Source organism: Archocentrus centrarchus, chromosome 23 (genome assembly GCF_007364275.1).
Source record: "Archocentrus centrarchus isolate MPI-CPG fArcCen1 chromosome 23, fArcCen1, whole genome shotgun sequence".
In the NCBI taxonomy this organism is placed as follows: domain Eukaryota; kingdom Metazoa; phylum Chordata; class Actinopteri; order Cichliformes; family Cichlidae; genus Archocentrus; species Archocentrus centrarchus.
The window spans coordinates 18,113,199-18,132,089 of NC_044368.1; the positions used below are offsets into that span (position 1 = coordinate 18,113,199).

The window sequence follows — 18,891 nt, forward strand, 5'->3', positions numbered from 1 at the left end:
ATCTGCACCAGGATCCTCTTTAGGACTACCAAAGTTAGTAGGATTCATCGTGCAGATGTCCTAATAATCCATGTAACAGTTGAGCCTGGACCTACTAATCAACATGAATGGAGTAATGCCGCTTAGCTAAACCTATGACATTAGACACACACAAAATAGAAAGGACAGGCAGCTTGACAAGTGAGGCAGACAGAGGCAGACAGGCAGGGTAGAGAAGGGAGGACAGTAATCTAATAAGTTTCTGTAACGACTCAGGACAGATTTAACTTCAACAGCTACATGGAAGGAGAGCAAGACTATGCAGGCGCATGGTCAAGCAATGGGAAATTCTTGAGGGAAGCACATAAAAACTCTGATACAGGGGGAAGAGTCTGAGGGGAATGTGGTGAGGGGCCAACATTTAAACCCTGAAGAGTGTGTGATATCTTAAGAATGAATGGGATCTCCCAGTATCAGTTACTGCGCATGCCAAACGTCAAACGCACACACATATTCACATGGATACTGCAGGAAAACTTAAAGCCAGTGCGACTGCCAGCTGGAAACTTTCAACACATCGCCCAACTCTTGCACACATCCATGGTGACTTGAGATTTAAGTTAATGCATTGTTTTTTTCTCCATTGTTGACACTGACTTAAGAGACCATACGGTCAAGATTTATCCGGCTGTTTTTGGTGATATACACAGAAACACCCACACAACATCTTTCTCCTCCTCCTTTTCCCTACGACCCACCCCTCTGTCTGTCCTATCCATCAGCCTGAGGTCATGTGGCATGTGAAGAAGAGTACAGAGCCATTTCTCACCACTGACTATGTATGTAAATACCCCCATGTCCTGCTTTGTTTTCACATGTGAAAGGTCATCACTGCCTGTGCATCACCACACCTGCTTCCAGGAGAGGAACTCCAGGAAGCTGATGTTTGTCGGGCGGAACCACACACAAAGTTATTAGTCTTCGCATTCTTATATCCTCCGTGACGTGTTTGAAGCAAGCAAATAATAACTTGAAACCACTGGATCAGATCATGTTTTGGCTCAAGCAGATAAATGAAAAGCCACAAAGAGCAGCACATCACACCCAATGCTCTACAGTGTTATTACACTACTGCAAGTGTGCCTCAAAACAAAGGCACAATTACACTCGAGCGTCCTTATAAATTGCAAAGCTGTGGTTCTCACAGGAATGTTTTTAAGTGGTCTGCCTGCTGAACTGAACCAATCAACACACCATATTTTACTTGGCCCGGATTTAGAAACACACTCAAAGCTGAAGTTCCTGCGTTACAGCAGAAATCGAATTACGCATAGTAAGAGAGGGAAAGCATAGAAAGCGGTGGTGGTGGGGGGGGGCACAAGAAAGAAATGTTAAAAAGCTGAGCTACGCAACTCCTCCAACGGGATTAGGAGCCAAACCCAATGCAGGGAAGCTTGGCAAAAGCCCCATGGGGAAAAGCTGGGGAAGCAGAGGGAGGGGGGTGAATGAGTGCGTGTAGCATCATGCCATCTCGCTCACCAAGGATCAGGAAAGAGCGAGAGATCAGAGCTTGACTGGAAAAAGACGGTTTAGCATAAATCATTCCTAATTGTTTAAGCAGCGACATGCTGTGCTGCATGAAGGAGCGATCTCACACAACTCCTCCTATAGCGCATTTTTGCATGCTTTAACATTTATAAACCTCGCCTATCAGGTAGATACTTCCTGGAAAAGAAAAAACCCTACACACTAGTTGATGCCTTTTGCACATATGCTTGAATGGTGACTGCATAGCTGAATAATCTGGCACTAATTAACACTATTGATCAATGCCCTTCCAGCCCTAAAACAAAAACTTTATTGCTGTTCACATTTGCAGCCTTTTCTACACTGTGCACTGTGTTTGCACTGGTTAATGAAACAGACTTCCTTCCTTCTGTCACATGTGAGATTTAGATTTGATGAAGATACACGCATATGTTAAATGGTCATATCTAGTTTAAGAGAGCTGACTATGATCTTTAAATAAAAAGTAACTTATAAGGCTTCATATGTGTGTAGGTGTACTAAACTCAAATGAAGTACAGTTATACCTTTGTGACCATCAGAAAATGACAGATACTCATCTTTTAGAAAACAGAGAAACCCCAAAGGTTTAAAGTGAAATTTGAAAAGCTGCGATAAGAGCTCTTACAATCAGAACACATAGCCCTAGCTACCACACACACACACACACACACACACACACACACACTAAGGGAGAGACTGAGGACAGATGGAACAGTGTTGTGGCTAGCAAAGTGTGTTAAGCGAGTGTATCTCGGTAGAGTTATCAGGGCATTCTTGTGTTTCAGCAGAGAGCTCTGAAACATTCTCAGGCCTCCTGTTTGCCAGAGGAAAAGCACCTGTGCATGACTTACACAGGTTTAAAGAGAAACTTTGATTAGGAGGATAAAAAGAGTGACAGCTGGCCACCTCTTTCTCTCTAAATGAGACAAAACAATCCTGACTCCAATACATCAGTCAGCAGTCTTTTGTTATAGTGATGAGCCTTTAAAAAAAATCTGTTTTTATGTGACTTTCTTTAACTGTACATACACAGGTGAACTTCATTGTTCACCCAGCCTCATCCATCTTATTGTCAGATGTTAAACTAGTTGTAACTTATTCAGCTGACATGTGGAAACTGTACCCACACCCAAAGAGAGACCCAACATGAACTGGTTTTTATGAAAGGGACGCAAACAGGTCCGACAGTAACTAGACTGGATCCAGACCTTTACAGTATACAGTAATATGGTGTGATTCCGGTCCTGAGCTGGACTTTGGAACCTCGGTGAACCCTAATTTACATCTTCTGACCTAATTTAAGACCGACTGAGACACAAATGGTGTCCTGACTCACAGTGCTAGTTAACTTACTGATAGCCTAAAAATCCCCTAAGGCCTTCCTCTACAGAAAGCCCAAAGGTCAAAAGGTCAAGTCACGAGCAGCAATGGTTACCTAACACTTGACATTACTAAAAATAAATAAATAAATAAAAGGGGAGGAGGGGGCTCTTCTTCAAGTGTGCGCATCTGTTTAATTGTGCATGAACATGTGCTTACATATATTTATGTGTTTTGGTGCACGAGGCCACAACTAATTAAGAAGTCCAGCCCCCCGCTGGGACTATCATGAGGTCACTGTTGTCAAGGATACAGCAAGACTCTCAGCTGTCATGAAAGCAGAGGCAGTGAATGAGGGCTATAAGGCCTGTAACCTGCTGGGTCGCTGGGGTCTCAGATGCTCTGCAGTTTGACTACAACAGCAATAAAGCACTTAGAAAAGGTCAGTCAGCCTTTTGTCCAGGACACAGACAAGGCACAAGTCCTCCAGCAATGAGGAGGACTTCTTGTGAAAGCCTTGCACTGCCCTATGAACCACGGTACTGAGGTGAAGAACAATTACATGCAAAGTCATCTTAAATATTATCACCTATCATAACGATCTATAGCACTGAAATTAGACAGATGTACTGGAAGTGCAGACTGCCCCGGTGCACCCTGCATCGTAGCTGCTCATCTGCATTCTTACCAACATGTGCATATGTTGGGAGACATGACAAGGTGCAGAGAAAAAGGGAGAGAGCTGAGCAGATCTAGCTGTGTTGGGTTGTTTGCCCATTTTGGGGTTTAAAGTACTCTGAGTGATGAACCAGCAGAGAAAGCAAGGGAATGAGAAGAGAATAAGAAAGAGTGGAGAGGTTTTGCAGATACTGACAGATGACAGGACAGTTATTCTGTCAGTGTATTCTTCTTTATTAATGACCAAGTCTGAGAATGTGTGTATCAGCTCAACTGTGCTGTAGTTATCCTCTCAGTTTAGGTGTGACTGTCCCAAGTGTTTGCATTTGTCTAATCTTTAACTTTAAAGAACAAAGTGTGCGTCTGTCTTGGAAAAAAAAGAAGCTCAGTGCAAATTCTTTCTACATAACTTAGCACGGTTTGGATCTAAGCCTTCAGCTCCAAAACCTCCATCAGAGAAACTTCTCTTTCATTCAAAAATCGATGTGTAAAACTTATGCAAAGCTCAAAAAGCTGCAGTGCACCTGCAGAAAGCCAAATGCATGCACTTTAAAGAGTGCAGCATGAATAAGCGCTTAATAGTTACACTACATGCATGTGTGTGTTCCCGCTTTTGACAGAAACTCATAACTACAACAACAAAGCCGCTGAGTTATGAGGGTGCCCTGAGAACGGCACCTTTTTATTACCTCAACCAACCACTTGCACACAATACATTTATCAGCCAAATGGCACAAAAGCAGTACAACCGGATTCTGCACAGAGCCTGCAGCAAACACTTCACTGATCATACAGTCAACACCACAGCTATTCAAGAGAAAATTCTACACTGACTCCACAGTGTGATGATAAATCACACATTTTATCACCTCGTTTGAATGTACTGACACATGAAGCTGACGTGAAAAGCAGGATTTTCCCACTGAACAAAAAGAACTTGAGTAATGGCCGACTGCTTACCTGAAACTGAAATGGTCATGGGTGCTTCCAGGGCCCTGTCATTGTCCAAATCCCTGCTCAACCTCAGATCTCCGGTGTCTTCGTTCAAAAGCAGCAGACTGAGCTCATTTCCAGATTCGAACTTGTAACGCAGCTTATCCGACACATCCGGATCATGAGCTGGAACTTTTCCTATTATTCCAGATGGAAAACTGTTGGACTTGTTGGTGACATAGTTGTTAAAGATAATCTCAAAGTTCTGCAGCACTGGCTCATTGTCATTCATATCTAGTAGGCGGACGTGCACAGTGGTGCGGCTCACTAACGGTGCTGATGTGGCCTGGACCACTATGACATACTCAGTTTTGGCCTCATAATCCAAATCTGTAAGTGCAGTGAGGTCTCCGTTAAAAATATCCAGTTGGAACACTTCTGGAATATTCCCCTCTACGATCTGATACATGATCTGAGCATTGGTGCCCTCATCGGGGTCAGTGGCAGTGATATGGGCCACGACTGATCCCACTGGGCTGTTCTCCTCCACGTCAATAAAAAGCTCATCCTTCTCAAACACTGGAGCATTGTCATTTATATCTTGGACTACAATATGAATAGAGACAGCAGCTCTCAGAGGCGGAACACCCTTATCCACAGCAAAGGCCTTCAGATTGTAAACAGGAACATTCTCCCGGTCCAGCTTGCGAGCGGTTCTGATGATGCCAGAGTAAGTCTCTATGAAAAAATCCCCGTCTCCATCATCCCCACCTTGAAATGTATAGCTCACCCTGCCATTGGTCCCAGTATCTCTGTCTGAAGCAGATATCTGGAGCACACTGGTGTAGACAGGTGCATCCTCAAGTACACTCCCCTGGTAGATATCTCTGAGAAACTGAGGAGCATTATCATTAGCATCTTGGATGATGATCTCTACGTACGTGATGTCAGATTTCTGAGGGATGCCATTATCTTTGGCGGTGATGGCTAAAGTGTAGGAGGCCTGGTCCTCATAGTCAATCTCCATTTGCGTTGTGATGGCACCTGTATCTGGGTCAATTTTAAACTGAGGAACATTGTCTTCCATCACATATGTGATGCGAGCGTTTTCCCCGGTGTCCTCATCTGTCGCACTGATCACCGCCACAGTGGTGCCCACTGGTTTTTCTTCACTGAGAAACACCTGGTAATTGGCACTTTGGAAGACAGGCCGGTGCGTGTTGGCATCAGTGACGTTGATGAACACCTGAGCGGTATCGTAACGTGTCCCATCACTGGCGGTGACTGTCAGGACGTACTGGCGCTCCTGCTTGTAGTCCAAGGGAAGGGCCAAGGTGATGAGGCCGCCGCCACTCTGGCTAGTGATGGCAAAGCGGTTTCTGGTGTTGCCACTAGAGATCTGATATGTTACCACGCTGTTAACGTCCCTGTCCACAGCAGTCACTGTCAGCACGCTGGTACCCACCACAGCATCTTCATTGATCTTCAGTGAGTAGGTCTTCTCTGTAAATGTGGGCACGTTATCATTCACATCCAGCACCGTGATGCTGACACTGGCAGAGGAGGACTTCATTGGTGTCCCGTGATCTCTCGCCTCCACGCCGAAGGTGTAAAATTCAGTGGTCTCCCTGTCAAGCTCCTCGTTTACTGTAATCCAGCCTGTGCTGTTGTTGATGGTGAATGGAAAACCAGGTGCGGTGTCAGTGAGCCGGTATTCCAGAAGAGAATTTTTCCCTGAATCAGCATCAATTGCTTGAATGTGGATGACAGAGTAACCGATGGCCACGTTTTCCAAAACTGTGGCCTGGAAAGGTGTGCTGACAAACATGGGTGCATTGTCATTGACGTCCACCACCTGCACCACCACCATCCCTGTGCCATTTATCAGTGGGGGCCTGCCTCCATCCTGAGCCTTGATCCTTAAATTATACTCCCGAATCATTTCATAGTCAAGAGGATTGATGACATCAATAACCCCAGTGGGGGAGTGAATGTAGAACTGCCCTTTAATGTTGCCACTGATGATGCTGTAGTGAACTTTGGCATTGTTTCCCTCATCTCTGTCTGTCGCTTCCACCTGGATGACTTTGGTGTTGACTGGCACATTCTCTGGGACCTGCACAACGTACCTCTTTTCAGTGAACTGTGGGTAGTTGTCATTTTCATCTTCCACAGAGATGTGAACTGTGGCGGTGGCACTGCGAGGACCCGGGTCCTTCCCCTGATCATTGGCTTCAACAATCAGCTGGTACTGGGCCTGGGTCTCCCTGTCAGGCCGCTCTCTGATCCTCACCAGACCGTTCCGGGGGTCAATTTCAAACACAGAGTTGACTTCTTCAGCGTTCACAATTTTATAAATCATGTTGGCGTTGGAGGGCGCATCGCCATCAGTGGCCCGGATTGTCATCACCTCAAAGCCCACTTCTACATTCTCCCGGATACTAACTCGATAGTCAGTTTGCTCAAACACAGGGATATGGTCATTGGTGTCGCTTACAGTGACAGTGAGGTAAGAAGTGGCAGATCTTTTGGGGGTGCCACTGTCAGTCACAGTAACTTTGAACACATGGGTGTCTTTGACTTCTCTGTCCAGAGCCTGGATGGTTGTTATGCTTCCTGTCTGTGAGTCAATGTAGAAAAAGTCATCAGACCTTTTGTCAAACAAAGCTTCCATGCTGTACTCCAGCCTCCCAGCCTCTCCGTCATCCGGGTCCGTTGCTTTCAGGGTGATAACTCGCGTGCCGGCGGGCTCATTCTCGGGCACGGACACCTGATAGTTGGGGAGCTGGAACTGGGGAGATGTATTAACCTGCCGTTTCCCCCTTCTGATCAATTTGCCAGACTTCCTCTGGATGGTTTCTGGTAGGCTTTCGTGTTGTTTGCGCACTTTTACAAGCGCCAAATTAAGCTGCACAGAGAGTCTGCTGCCCGGGGAGCTGCGCAGCGCGCAGTGCAGTTTCACCTCGGGCAGTGCACTGTGCTTAAGACATAAGTCACTGTCCAGGAATAAATCTCCATGTCTGAACACCCCAATAAAGTTCTTTCCAACACACTGAGTATTCAAAAAGGCAGTGTTTCGCGTGAAGGTGGGTAAAAGTTTTGTTACATTCAAAAACAACGTACCTGCAGGTAAGCAGGAAGTTGCCTCCAGTTTTGAAAGGTGTTTTATGTGAATGTCTGGCTTACCTGACGCTTTCTTTCTCTTGTATTTTATAAAACAGTCCTGGCCATGAACGAACACATTAAAGTGCGTCAGGATAACGTCTCCCGACGCGGAGGAAATTGTTCTGAAATAAACAGGCGCAGGGTTCCTGGGTGTGCGTGCACACTGAACTCTGTGGGACAGACGGATAACCCCATCGAGCCTCCCAACGTGGAAAAAGCTCTGCATGACTTTTGGGGATAAAGTCCTGTCAAGTTTATAAGTCCATCCAGGGCCGAGCGACAAGTTGGCCAAAAGGCTCCCGGGCTGTGAAGTCTCTGAAAGGTGCATCTCCAAACACTCCGCAAGCGGCACCGCGAACAGGACACAAACCCAAATCCAACCACACATCGGTAGCTCCATGCTTGTAAACCTGCCAGATCCCATTCAACTTCACCGAAACTCCTGCGGAAAAGCATTAACTCTCCCTCTCCCAACTCCGCGTTTTACTTTTATCCTTCATGGTGAAGTTTTTTTTTTTTTAACGTGGAAAAAGACGCTGGGTATCCATAGTATCAGCGTATCCTGGCGCGTCGCGGCTGCGTAAACCCACACTGAGTTTAAAATGAGTACAAAATGGCTCCGTGGCTCTCCTCTGCCTCCACCTCCTCCTCTTCTCTCCTCCTCAGAGACTTATTACCATAAACCTGCTGTGTTCCCCCTCCGGGACGCTTTCGGCGCGGGGGGGCTTTTTCTTTTCTCATGGAGATTTAGGAAGTGCCACTGACCCGGTGACCAATACGCACAAGCGCATTGTTATTACAATAGGGCGAGAGTTGGGTAAAATTCCTACTGCGCGTTTGAGTGTTGCTCCCTCTTCACCTTCTGTGTGGTGAAGTAGTTGTAAGCAGTGATGGCACTTAAAAAAAAGAGTTGAGACTAATTGAACCAAAACCTCAGGTGAACAATTTCAGAACAATTCCTTAAACTTCCAGCTGATAGTTTTACTGCTTTAAAAAGTTTCTACTCATCTATGGAAGAGAGAAAGGTGGACAGAGTCTGATGTCCCATCAGTATGAACGTTACAGCTTTATAAATCAAGGAATCGGACACTTTGTTCATCCTTTCAGTTTAGTTCATGGCGAGACTTTTGAATGGTTTTTCGTTTATAATAATAATGAATGAATGAATACCTTTAATAGTCCCACAATGGTGAAATTACAGTTAACACATTAATAATAATAATAATAATAATAATAATAATAATAATAATAATAATAATAATAATAATAATAATAATAATAATAACTACCTGAATCAGACAGCATTTTAGGAATCTATTTTTTTCTCAATTTCTTTTTCATAATTTTGATTTTGGAATTTTATTTTCACTCAAACCCACATTTTCTGTTTTTTTGAAAGCTTTCATTTTGTTTAGCCTCAAAACAGGTTTAAGCTGACATGACGATCTGTTAATGCCAGAAATGCAAATGAATTCCGGAACATCACATCATATGCTCGGCTTTAATATGCCTCATGAAGCAATGCCATTAATCTCGGGATTCATTGTTTGTGCAAAACAATGTTAACTACAGAATAACAGGCTCGCAAGTGGACGGTAATCTTATATAACAGCGCCACCGTGTGGATCAGTAGCTTTAGACCAGCCGGTCCACAGGTGTTATAATCACGCAGCAGCAACGTCATTACATACACCTTGCCAGAACTGGGTTGACCTCTTTTCTTTTCTTTTTTACTTTAGAACTGCTTTAATTCTTTGTGGTACAGATTCAATAAATTTCTGGAAACATTCTTCAGAGATTTTGGGTCCATATTGCTATGAGGACACCTCTCATGCCTCCCTACAACTGCAATGGTGGTTATGGAATGAATGATGATGAATGATTGCTATGATAGCATCACACAGTTGCTACAAGTTGGTTGGATCCATGATGAGAATCGCCTGTTCCACAGCATCCCAAAGGTGCTTTATTGGATTGAAATTGGATGACTGCGGAGGCCACTTGAGTACAGTGAACCGATTGTGATGTAGCAGCCATGAGAAGATGAGTATACTGTCATCATAAAGCAGTCTGGCCATTCTTCTCTGACCTCCGATATCAACAAGGCTGCTCAATGAATAGTTTCTCTTTTTCAGATCATTCCCTGTAAACCCTACAGATGGTTGTGTGGGAAAATCCCAGCAGATCAGCAGTTTCTGACACCAACAACCATGGCACATTCAAAGTCACCTTGCTTCCCCATTCTGATGCTCGGTTTGATCTTCAGCAGGTCATCTTCACCGAGTTGCTGCCATGTAACTGGCTGATCAGATATTTGCATTAACAAGCAGTTGAAAAGATGTACCTAATAGAATGGCCAGTAAGTATATGTAAACATATGTATACTGCTCAAGAATATCATTGGACAGAATATTGAGGCATACAGACACACATCACTCACTGTATTTATTAAAATTTTCACATGTACAGTTTGTAGTTTCTTCTCCCAGACCCACTAAAAGGCACCGACCCCTTCCTCATTAACCTGGCATTTCAAATGCAGTACATTATAATACAGAGGAGCAGTAACATCTTTCTTTTAATGTACGACTGAAATAAACGGCACATTAATTTTAAATAACTTCAAAATGTCACTGACAGCTAAAACTTCCCCCCTCATATCCACCTTTTCTATTTTCAACTTAGTGTGTGTGTTTTAGGTCATAATTTATCTAGCATCAAATCCAGGACTGAATAAACCTGGATCTTAGAAGTTTTACCACATACAAAAATAATTTTCAGGACCTTTAGAAGTTCAAAGGAGGGAGAAAGTCACATTGAAAGTTTTATTACAAATTGCAGGTTTGAATCTTATTACAGTAAAAAATCAGAACAGGTTAAGAGTTACTCTGATCTAATAATGAGTCTGACGTGACCATTCTGACCGACGTCCCACCTGAACTTCACGCATCTCTCCTCCTCAGGTCTCCCAGTAATTACAGTCAGAGGAAGCAGTTAGATAAGTCAGAGATAAGTACCGTAGTTATAAAGAACTACTTATCAACATGAGCTTGATTTTGGTTTCTGCTTTCACATTTCTTACATGAAAATGATCATTAAAAAAAAACAAACCACCAAATCATGTGCATGATTATCAATTAAATAATCATATTTCATGAGTGCCTCTCTGTCCTTGCAGTGAAGCTGGATTTATTTTCAGTGTTTGGTTACTTTTACTAAGTAAACCATCGAGTCTCTGCTCCAAAACACCATCGCTTGGATGCAAAGATTATTTAAAGCCAAAAACAGCAGAAATCTACTTTTTGTGTCAAAAGTACTGCTGTGTTATGGAGCCTTTAAAAAGCCAATCAAGCCTCTGCAGCCTCCCGAAGCACCTGCACTTTGTCACTAAGGCCTGTCTGAGAGATGGCTTCTTTTCCTAAACAGGGTGCTCTACCTAAGGTCCTGCAAAGAGAGCATTTCTTCCACAGCCAGACTGCGAGGTCCTCTCAGCTGTCTGGCTCAGGGGTCGAGTGCTCTTTGTGCTGCAAGGCTGCTACCATCCGTTCTCGGCCCTTCTGGAGTGTGAATTCGCTTGGCCCAAGCTGGGTGATCTTCCCACCGCCCAAGCACTCGTCCCCTTTGTAGAGCACAGCACACTGGGGAAGGAAACACTTTACAGTAACACAAAGAGACTGCATCCGTATAGTCTGATGTCACAGAACAGTGCTGAACAATTGCACTGGACTCCAACACTGGTATATTAGCTGTTACCTGTCCAGGTGTCAGAGCTCTGACTGGCTGAGAGAGCAAAATCCATACAGAACCGTCCATGTTCAGAGTTACTGTGCAGGGAGCTGGAAAACACAATCGAAGGAGTGTTCAATATTTGACCTCATCAGTATTAATAATCGGCTCACAGGGATCAATATCATAGAACTCACTGAGCGGCATCTGGTGGATGAAGCGAAAGTGACACTCCATCATCTGGGTCCTGGCTAGTTCAGGAGGCGGGTCACCTGTTACCCAATGGAAACGCTCCGTTCGAATGGTGTCGCGGAAAAGAGCCGGGTGATTGGTTGTTGGAGCCTGAACCATAAGAGGGTTAATGAATTAAGTACTAGAAAGGGGGCAAGACAGAACACACATGACTACACTGCCTCCTAAAGGCAGTTAAAGGTATTAACATAATTTAAATTTCACACTTTAAAAACATTTTTCAAAACAGGTTTTTTTATATATTTGAGTCAAAAACACTCATAAACCCAAAAAAAAGGACAAAATTCCTCTTTATTGTAAGGGAGCTTCAGGAGAATGTTAAGGAGGATGCTTTCATTTTTTTTTATGGCAAAAACACGGATGTTCTCACCACAAAAACATCCCCTGTAACGATGTCTTTGTCCACCACAAACAAGGCGTCTCTCTGCCCGCCTATCCTTGCCCTTTGGCCCAGTGTCAGTGTGAACCAACCTGGACAGAAACAGACAACAAAATGACAGACGTGTCTACTGTGACTTGGAACATTGGTTTGAGGGCAAAAACTAAAGTATAATGTGTTTTATATGTAGACAGATCAACTTTACATATGAATTACATACACAGACCAAAATAATCATTTTAAAATGGGACTCTACGGGAAATGACTCAACTTTGAAGTCAGCCTCAAGTGGCCACTTGAGGAACTGCACTTTTTAGCACTAAGAACGCCACTATAATATATTTTTTCTGCACAATAGTGGCACACTCTTGTTTTCTTTTTAAAAAGCCGTTTGCAAACATACCTTTGTGGGTTCCCACTACAGTCCCGTCCTCGATGGAGACAAAGTTCCCCGGTTTAGGTTCCAGATACTGAAAACAGAAACAAAAGAGTTGAAGCGTAACATTATCTGAGGTAATCACAGAAGAGCATGGGAGAACAAATACTTACCTCTAAGATAAATTTTTCAAAGTTTCTCTCCCCGATGAAGCAGATCCCCATGCTCTAAAACAACAGTGACACATTCAGTTTAGTCACAAGTCAAATTAAATCCCTATTCCTGTGATCCTCTCCTCATTACTGTCTATATATTTGTCATTTTTGTGGGCACCTCTTTCTTCTTCAGCACATGGCGAAACCCGGCTTCAGCAGCGATCTTTTTCACAAATTCTTTGGTGAGCCCAGCGAGCGGGAACATTGTTTGACGTAAGGCTTGTTGTGGGATCTGACTGAGGAAGAAGGTCTGGTCCTTGAGGAGATCGGCAGCTTTGTGCAGCTTCACAGCTGGAGAAGGGAAAACAGACAAAAAAAAAAAAAAAAAAAAAAGACAGATTTCACTGCCAGAAACACAAAAATAGTCTAAATAAAATTAGAAGCTGATTACAGAGATATAAAGTGAAAAAGCAGCAGAGTCAAACACTTACGATTTCGGATCTCAAATCGATCTCTGAAGAGTGTGGTAGGTGGAGCTGTGCGGGCTTGTGCGAAAATCTCATCATCTTCCTGTGATGTCCTGGCATAGTGGCCTGTTGCCATGGCATCAGCACCTATACAAAACAATTTCCCCTTTCTGGACCATGTCTGACACTTCAGCAAGCTTATTTTGAACTATTAAGCATCAGAGACTCAGTTCATTTCCATGTATGATGAGAATATAAGAACGTACCCAGGGTGTTGATGGCATACTTGTGGAAGTGGTTAAATTTGATGTGTTTGTTGCACAGTATGTCCGGGTTTGGCGTTCTTCCCTTCTCATACTCCTTCAACAGATTACTGCAAACCAGCCAGAGAGAAACTGCACTCAGTGCTCAACACAGGATAAAAAAAACAAGTCCCAAACTTTGAGAGATTTTACATTCAGATTAGTTTTATCTATAGTTCAAAAAAGTCAATATGGATTTTAAATCTTAGTGACATAGCTAACTTCAGATCTTTTTTCCTGATCAGGAGTCCTGGCAGCTCACTTGATATTCCACTCAGTTGTTTTAGCCTGCACACAGTTGCTGCACATCTGCAAGTCACTTTGCAACCCGCCTCCAACTGAGCACCTGCTCAGTTTTAATGCCGTACATAATCATTGTGGGCACACAGTGTTTTGGTAGTTGTGTTGTCACCTCACAGCAGGAAAGTCCCGAGTTTAAATCCAACGACCAGCTGGAGAGGAAGCCAGAGTACCTGGAGGGAACCCACCTAGGATCTCTGGGACTCCAGATTCTTCCCACAGTGCAAAGACACACAGTAGGTTAACTGGTAATCCTAAATTGGCTTTAGGTGTGAATGTGAGCATGATTGGTTGTATGTCTGCCCCTCCCCCCATGACTCCTGGCATTTACTGTATCTTAATATCTGGTTTTCAGTGATGATTTTGGTCTTTTTGAACTGTACGTTTGTATGAAAGTTGCTATATAAACAATGCAATACAACAGAAGTGACAATAACGTAAAAAACAATATGGCCCATACTGTAGGTTTAGCATGGCAGACAGAAATCCTTGAAAGATCAGGTCAAGTGCTCTGCAGACAAAGTTAGAGAGGCAAAGTTGAGATGGTTTGGGTATGTGCAGAACAGGCATAGTGGATATATATTGGACAAAGGACAAAGGAGAACAAAAAAAAGAAAGACCTCAGACGAGGTTCGTGGATGTAGTGAAGGAGGACATGCGGAGGGTTGGTGTGACAGAGGAGGATGTTACAGACAGGGTGAGATGGAGGCAGATGAACTGTGGCGACCCCTAAAAGGGAGCAGCCGAAAGCAATACCTGAAAACTTCATGCCAGTACTCTTTGACATAGGAAACTTGATGAAAGGGGATGTCCAGGCTCTGACACACTCTGTATGCGTCCTCACAGTCCCTCTCCGTGGTGCAGACCCCCTTCTCATCCAGAGAGTCCCAGTTCTTCATGAAAACTCCTGTCACGTTGTATCCTTCATAAAGCGCACAACCAAAATAAGACTCATTTACAGCTTTTCTTTAGTGTTTCTGACTTCATGTGGTTTACTTATTTTATTCCTAACATACTGCTTTCCACCACCAAGCCAATGCAGGTGTGTTTTCTGTGTTTTCTCACCTCTTTTCTTCAGCAGTAACGCTGCGACAGAGCTGTCAACGCCGCCGGACATGGCGCACACGACGTGCTTTATCAAGCCCATGATTTCATATTACTTAAGTCTCACTTTAAACATTTTCTTGTTCGCGCAGCTAAGAAATTTCAACCAACTGCTCTCCAGCAGCCGCCATTGTTTGCGGTCCGGTGAGCAAAAGCGTCCGACATGAAACACATTTTATGTCGGAACCATGAAGCTGTTGAAGAGGGAGCCAAAAAGGTTGTAACACTAAACGCCACGGAAGTCCATATAAATAATAAGGTCAGTATGAAATATACCGATTAGAATATATACATATATTTATTTATGTTTTGTGTCATTTAAGGATTCTTGTGTAAAACACAGATTTTATATTTTAACTCACGAATTTTTTTCCTAATAAATCCGAGGGTCGAGAACTGCTCCCCGTTTAAATCAGCTAAACTCTTAAATATTTTCAATATTACTGAATTTGTCAAATTAATTTCCTCTAAGACATGCATGAAAGTTGTCGCTTTCAAATATTTAAAAGGAGTCCTGCAGTAACTGCAAATATATATATGAATAAATAAGTAAATGGGCTGGTTCTTGTATAGCGCTTTACTACAAGCTTTTTTTTTTTTTTTTTTTTTTTTTTTTTTTTTCCCAATCTAACATTAACACATCGGGAGCAACTTGTGGTTCAGTATCTAGCCACCGACCTCCCAATTGGTAGATGACATGCTCTACCCCCTGAGCTGCAGCCACCCCTTAGTATGTGTCTCAATGCTTCATGTGAAAAATACTGACTATGTTGACACCCAGATGGGTGAGGTGTCTGCAGAGGCCATCACCCTGAACATGCTAAGAGAAGCCAGAGAGACGGTGAGGAGCAGCCCCTTGGGCGTCATCCACACCCCCATGATTGGCTGGAGCCAGACGTCCCTCCCTCTCAGCATCAGCTGCAACATCCACATCAAACTGGAAAACATGCAGAGAACTGGTTGGCCAAACCCACTTTGATCGGCTTCACCCAACTCAGATTGGTGGAAGATTTACTGACCTTCTGTTTTTGAATGATAGGGTCTTTTAAGATCAGAGGAGTCGCCAATCAGTTTGCCAGGAGACTGGCAGGCAACCGTTATGTCACCATGTCTGCCGGGAACTACGGGAAGGCTTTTGCATATGCCTCAAAACACTATGGGTCAAAGGGCAAAGTGGTGATGCCAGAAACTGCCCCAGAGTCCAGGTCCATCCTCATACAGGTCAGAGGTCATTTGTGGTGTCATCAAACAAAACACAAAAGCCTTGAAAGTTAAATACAGACAGATGAAGTATTTTTACTTTCTAATAAGTGTGAATTTATTACTTAATCATGTTGTTCTTCTTGTCCTCAGAGTTTTGGGGTTGAGGTGGAGCGAGCTCCTACATCCTGTCTGGTAAATGTGGTGAACCGCTGCGTTCAGGAGGACAACATGACCTTACTGCATCCCTACGATGACCTGGATCTAATTGCAGGACATGCCAGGTACAGTCAGGGCTGAAAATTGTTGAATAAAAGCATTAAAAATGCTGTCATTTTTTATAGGTTAAAACATCATTTTTACTCTTGCTGTCTTCATTAATTGTGTGTGCACATATATTTAGTCTAGGTATGGAGGTGCTGGATGTGATACTGGAGCCGGACGTGGTGGTGGTGTGCTGCGGTGGAGGCGGGCTGCTGGCCGGAGTAGCTGCTGCCATCAAACTGTCAGGTTGTGACAACACCAGGATCTATGGTGTGGAACCGGAAGGAGGTAAAAACTCATCAACAAACTGATGTTTGGTTTGCTTTTGTTTGCAAAGTCAGCAGAAACTTTTAAGTGTGTTTCTGTGTGATGCAGCTTGCACAATGTACAAAAGCTTCATTGAGAAGAAGCCAGTAGGAATGGACAGTAAGAGCATCGCATCAGGTCTTGCACCACCTTTTGCAGGTACTTTGTCTCAAATTTCACTCCTGCACTTCTGGTTTATATAAAAAATTCCTTCACTTTCTGTTTTTGATCATCATAATCTGCCACAAATCAAGTGCTTTCTTGCTCAATCAACAGGCAGACTCCCCTATGAGCTGTGCCAGCGTTACGTGGAAGGGATCGTCCTGGTTAGCGATGAGGAGATCACAGCGGCAGTGTCCACCCTCTACAGATCTGGGCTGGTGGTGGAGCCATCAGGCGCCGCTGCTTTTGCTGCCATCATTAACAACAAGATACCAGAGCTGGAGGGGAAGAATGTTGTGTGCATCCTCACTGGAGGGAACATCGGAAAAGACGAGCTCTCTAAATTTCCAGACTGACAAACTCCTGTATGTGATTTCTTACAAAATTGTGCCAGGACCCCTTTAAGAAAACAGTTTAGAATAAACATGGTTGATATGATACATATGATACTACTGCTGATTTTATACAGGTGTGGTCTTGGAAGTGATTGAAACACATGAATTCAATTATTTGGATAGGTGAATGAATACTTTTGGAGATATAGTGTAGCTTACTGTGGTACACACAGTCACATTTTAAATACTATATTAAGTATTTCTCAATGAGTCCCACTAACACTTTGTTAATGGTTAATAATTACTTTGTAAACTATACACATTTTCTAAAATAGCAACTGATGTTTACACTACGTGGTAAATGGTTAATAAAAGATTTGTAAGGCATCTATAAGCATCTGAATGGTTATTGTAACCATATGTTTATAATATTTATTGGTCCTCCTTCACTATATCCATGAACCTCCTCTGACATCTTCCTCTTGTCCTCCTTCCTAGCAGCTCCATATTCAATATCATTTGCCCAGTATATCCACTATCCCTCCTCTGCACATGTCCAAACCCTCAGCCTTGCCTCTCTAACTTTGCCTCCTATTTGCTCAACGTGATCTGTTTCTCAGATGTACTCATTTCTAATCTTGTCCATCCTGGTTGTTCCCAATGAAAATCTTAACATCTTCAACTTCTGATAAAACTCTGTAGAGGTAGAGAGCGGGGTCATGTTAAACATCCATTAAAATCTGGCTTACATCCATCAAGGTCTCCAAGGTCAGTCATGATTTATTGGTGCAAAACTGACAAAAATCCTTATGACTTATAGAAAGTGCTGAATAAAAATTTTAAATATTATGTCTCATTTGAACTCTGACCTCTCCTTTAAGGCCAAATATGGTCAAACTTTCATAAAATGTATTTTCTCTTTAAAAATCTGCTTAAAATTCTACTGCCTTTGTTTGTATTGGCAACATTTAGGAAATGATGCTGGTATATAGGGATTCTAAATATCCCATAATAGTTTGCATCCATATATCATGTCACATTTGACCTCTGACCTCACTTTTACATTTCACATCTGCCTTTTTTTTTCAAGTTGACCAAAAATGTGTTTTATGATCAAAGAAAGTATTTGTAGAGAGAAAGAGAATGAATCCACATAAATTAATTAAAACGACTCAAAATTATGCCAAGTTTATTAAAACGGGTTTCAGAACGGCAAATAACAAAAGCCTGCACTTGTTTTTACTGAACTACAAACTTCTCAAAGTAAAATGAACTGAAACAGTGAGTGAACATCCAAACTTGACATGGGAAAAACAGCAGAGGTGGCAAAAGTACAAACATTCTTTACTTAAGTAGAAGTACAAATACTTGTGTTAAAAAATACTCTGGTAAAAGTTGAAGATTTAGTTCTTTACTTAAGTAAAAGTAAAAAAGTACAGGCTCTGAAATGTACGCAATGTAAGAAAGTAAAAGTAGCTCTTTGGAGGATGTTTCTACCAGCTATTTTTCTGTAAAGCTGACTGAATCTCATTATACATTATTGTAATAATATGAAATAATATTACATGAGAACACAAACGTTATTCCAATCTAAATTTTCATTCTAATGAATGCACTCAGCTTGAATCTGTTATGTAGGACACAAACTGTGAAAGGGAATTTAAAAACAGCTCTGTTTAGTAGAGGGTGACTGTGCCTCCACAGCTAAACACCAACATGAGGATACTCAGGGGTTACAGTGGGATTCAGAAGGTGGAGGAACCCTAAGATCAGCTGTAGTGTCTCTGCATGGGGAGAAGAATCACAGCTTTCTACTGTGAGCTGCAGTAAATGATGTTGGTGTGCAGGCTGTGATCAGCTGACCTGCTGCTGCTGCTCTGAGGTTTACTGCTCTGTGTGGATGAACTGAATTCACAAAG

The 18,891-nt window shown here is 42.9% G+C and overlaps 3 protein-coding genes across 8 annotated transcripts in view; 1 reads left to right on the plus strand and 2 right to left on the minus strand.

The window, feature by feature from the left end:
• Window positions 1–8,208, minus strand: part of celsr1a (cadherin EGF LAG seven-pass G-type receptor 1a) — an 87,140-nt gene extending 78,932 nt beyond the window's left edge. For all 6 annotated transcript variants that reach the window (XM_030720276.1, XM_030720275.1, XM_030720271.1 and 3 more), the window contains exon 1: window positions 4,507–8,208. In XM_030720276.1, coding sequence (XP_030576136.1) covers window positions 4,507–8,068 — 3,562 coding nt within the window. In that variant the 5' untranslated portion in view covers window positions 8,069–8,208. The remainder of the gene's footprint in view (window positions 1–4,506) is intronic.
• Window positions 8,209–10,064: 1,856 nt separating this feature from the next.
• On the minus strand, window positions 10,065–14,748 carry trmu (tRNA 5-methylaminomethyl-2-thiouridylate methyltransferase). Its single transcript, XM_030720169.1, has 11 exons — window positions 14,667–14,748; window positions 14,358–14,523; window positions 13,266–13,372; window positions 13,024–13,146; window positions 12,711–12,883; window positions 12,551–12,604; window positions 12,405–12,471; window positions 11,993–12,093; window positions 11,568–11,712; window positions 11,398–11,480; window positions 10,065–11,282 (listed from the first exon to the last, which is right to left on the minus strand). The coding sequence occupies exons 1-11, from the start codon at window positions 14,746–14,748 to the stop codon at window positions 11,133–11,135; spliced, it is 1,251 nt and encodes a 416-aa protein (XP_030576029.1). The 3' UTR covers window positions 10,065–11,132.
• Window positions 14,749–14,915: 167 nt separating this feature from the next.
• LOC115773714 (L-threonine dehydratase catabolic TdcB-like) lies at window positions 14,916–17,577 on the plus strand. Its single transcript, XM_030720594.1, has 7 exons — window positions 14,916–14,964; window positions 15,487–15,664; window positions 15,745–15,926; window positions 16,059–16,189; window positions 16,309–16,457; window positions 16,545–16,634; window positions 16,752–17,577. The coding sequence occupies exons 2-7, from the start codon at window positions 15,487–15,489 to the stop codon at window positions 16,991–16,993; spliced, it is 972 nt and encodes a 323-aa protein (XP_030576454.1). The 5' UTR covers window positions 14,916–14,964; the 3' UTR covers window positions 16,994–17,577.
• The last annotated feature ends 1,314 nt before the right edge of the window (window positions 17,578–18,891 follow it).

Excerpts from the sequence above, each read along its gene's own strand:
- LOC115773714 (XM_030720594.1), top strand. The coding sequence starts at position 15,487 with ATGGGTGAGGTGTCTGCAGAGGCCATCACCCTGAACATGCTAAGAGAA. Across the intron at positions 15,927-16,058 it reads CCAGGTCCATCCTCATACAG|AGTTTTGGGGTTGAGGTGGA; the intron begins GTCAGAGGTCAT and ends TCTTGTCCTCAG. Across the intron at positions 16,458-16,544 it reads TGGTGTGGAACCGGAAGGAG|CTTGCACAATGTACAAAAGC; the intron begins GTAAAAACTCAT and ends TGTGTGATGCAG.
- trmu (XM_030720169.1), bottom strand. The coding sequence starts at position 14,748 with ATGGGCTTGATAAAGCACGTCGTGTGCGCCATGTCCGGCGGCGTTGAC. Across the intron at positions 12,472-12,550 it reads TTGAAAAATTTATCTTAGAG|TATCTGGAACCTAAACCGGG; the intron begins GTAAGTATTTGT and ends TTCTGTTTTCAG. Across the intron at positions 12,094-12,404 it reads TGTAGTGGGAACCCACAAAG|GTTGGTTCACACTGACACTG; the intron begins GTATGTTTGCAA and ends GTTTCTGTCCAG.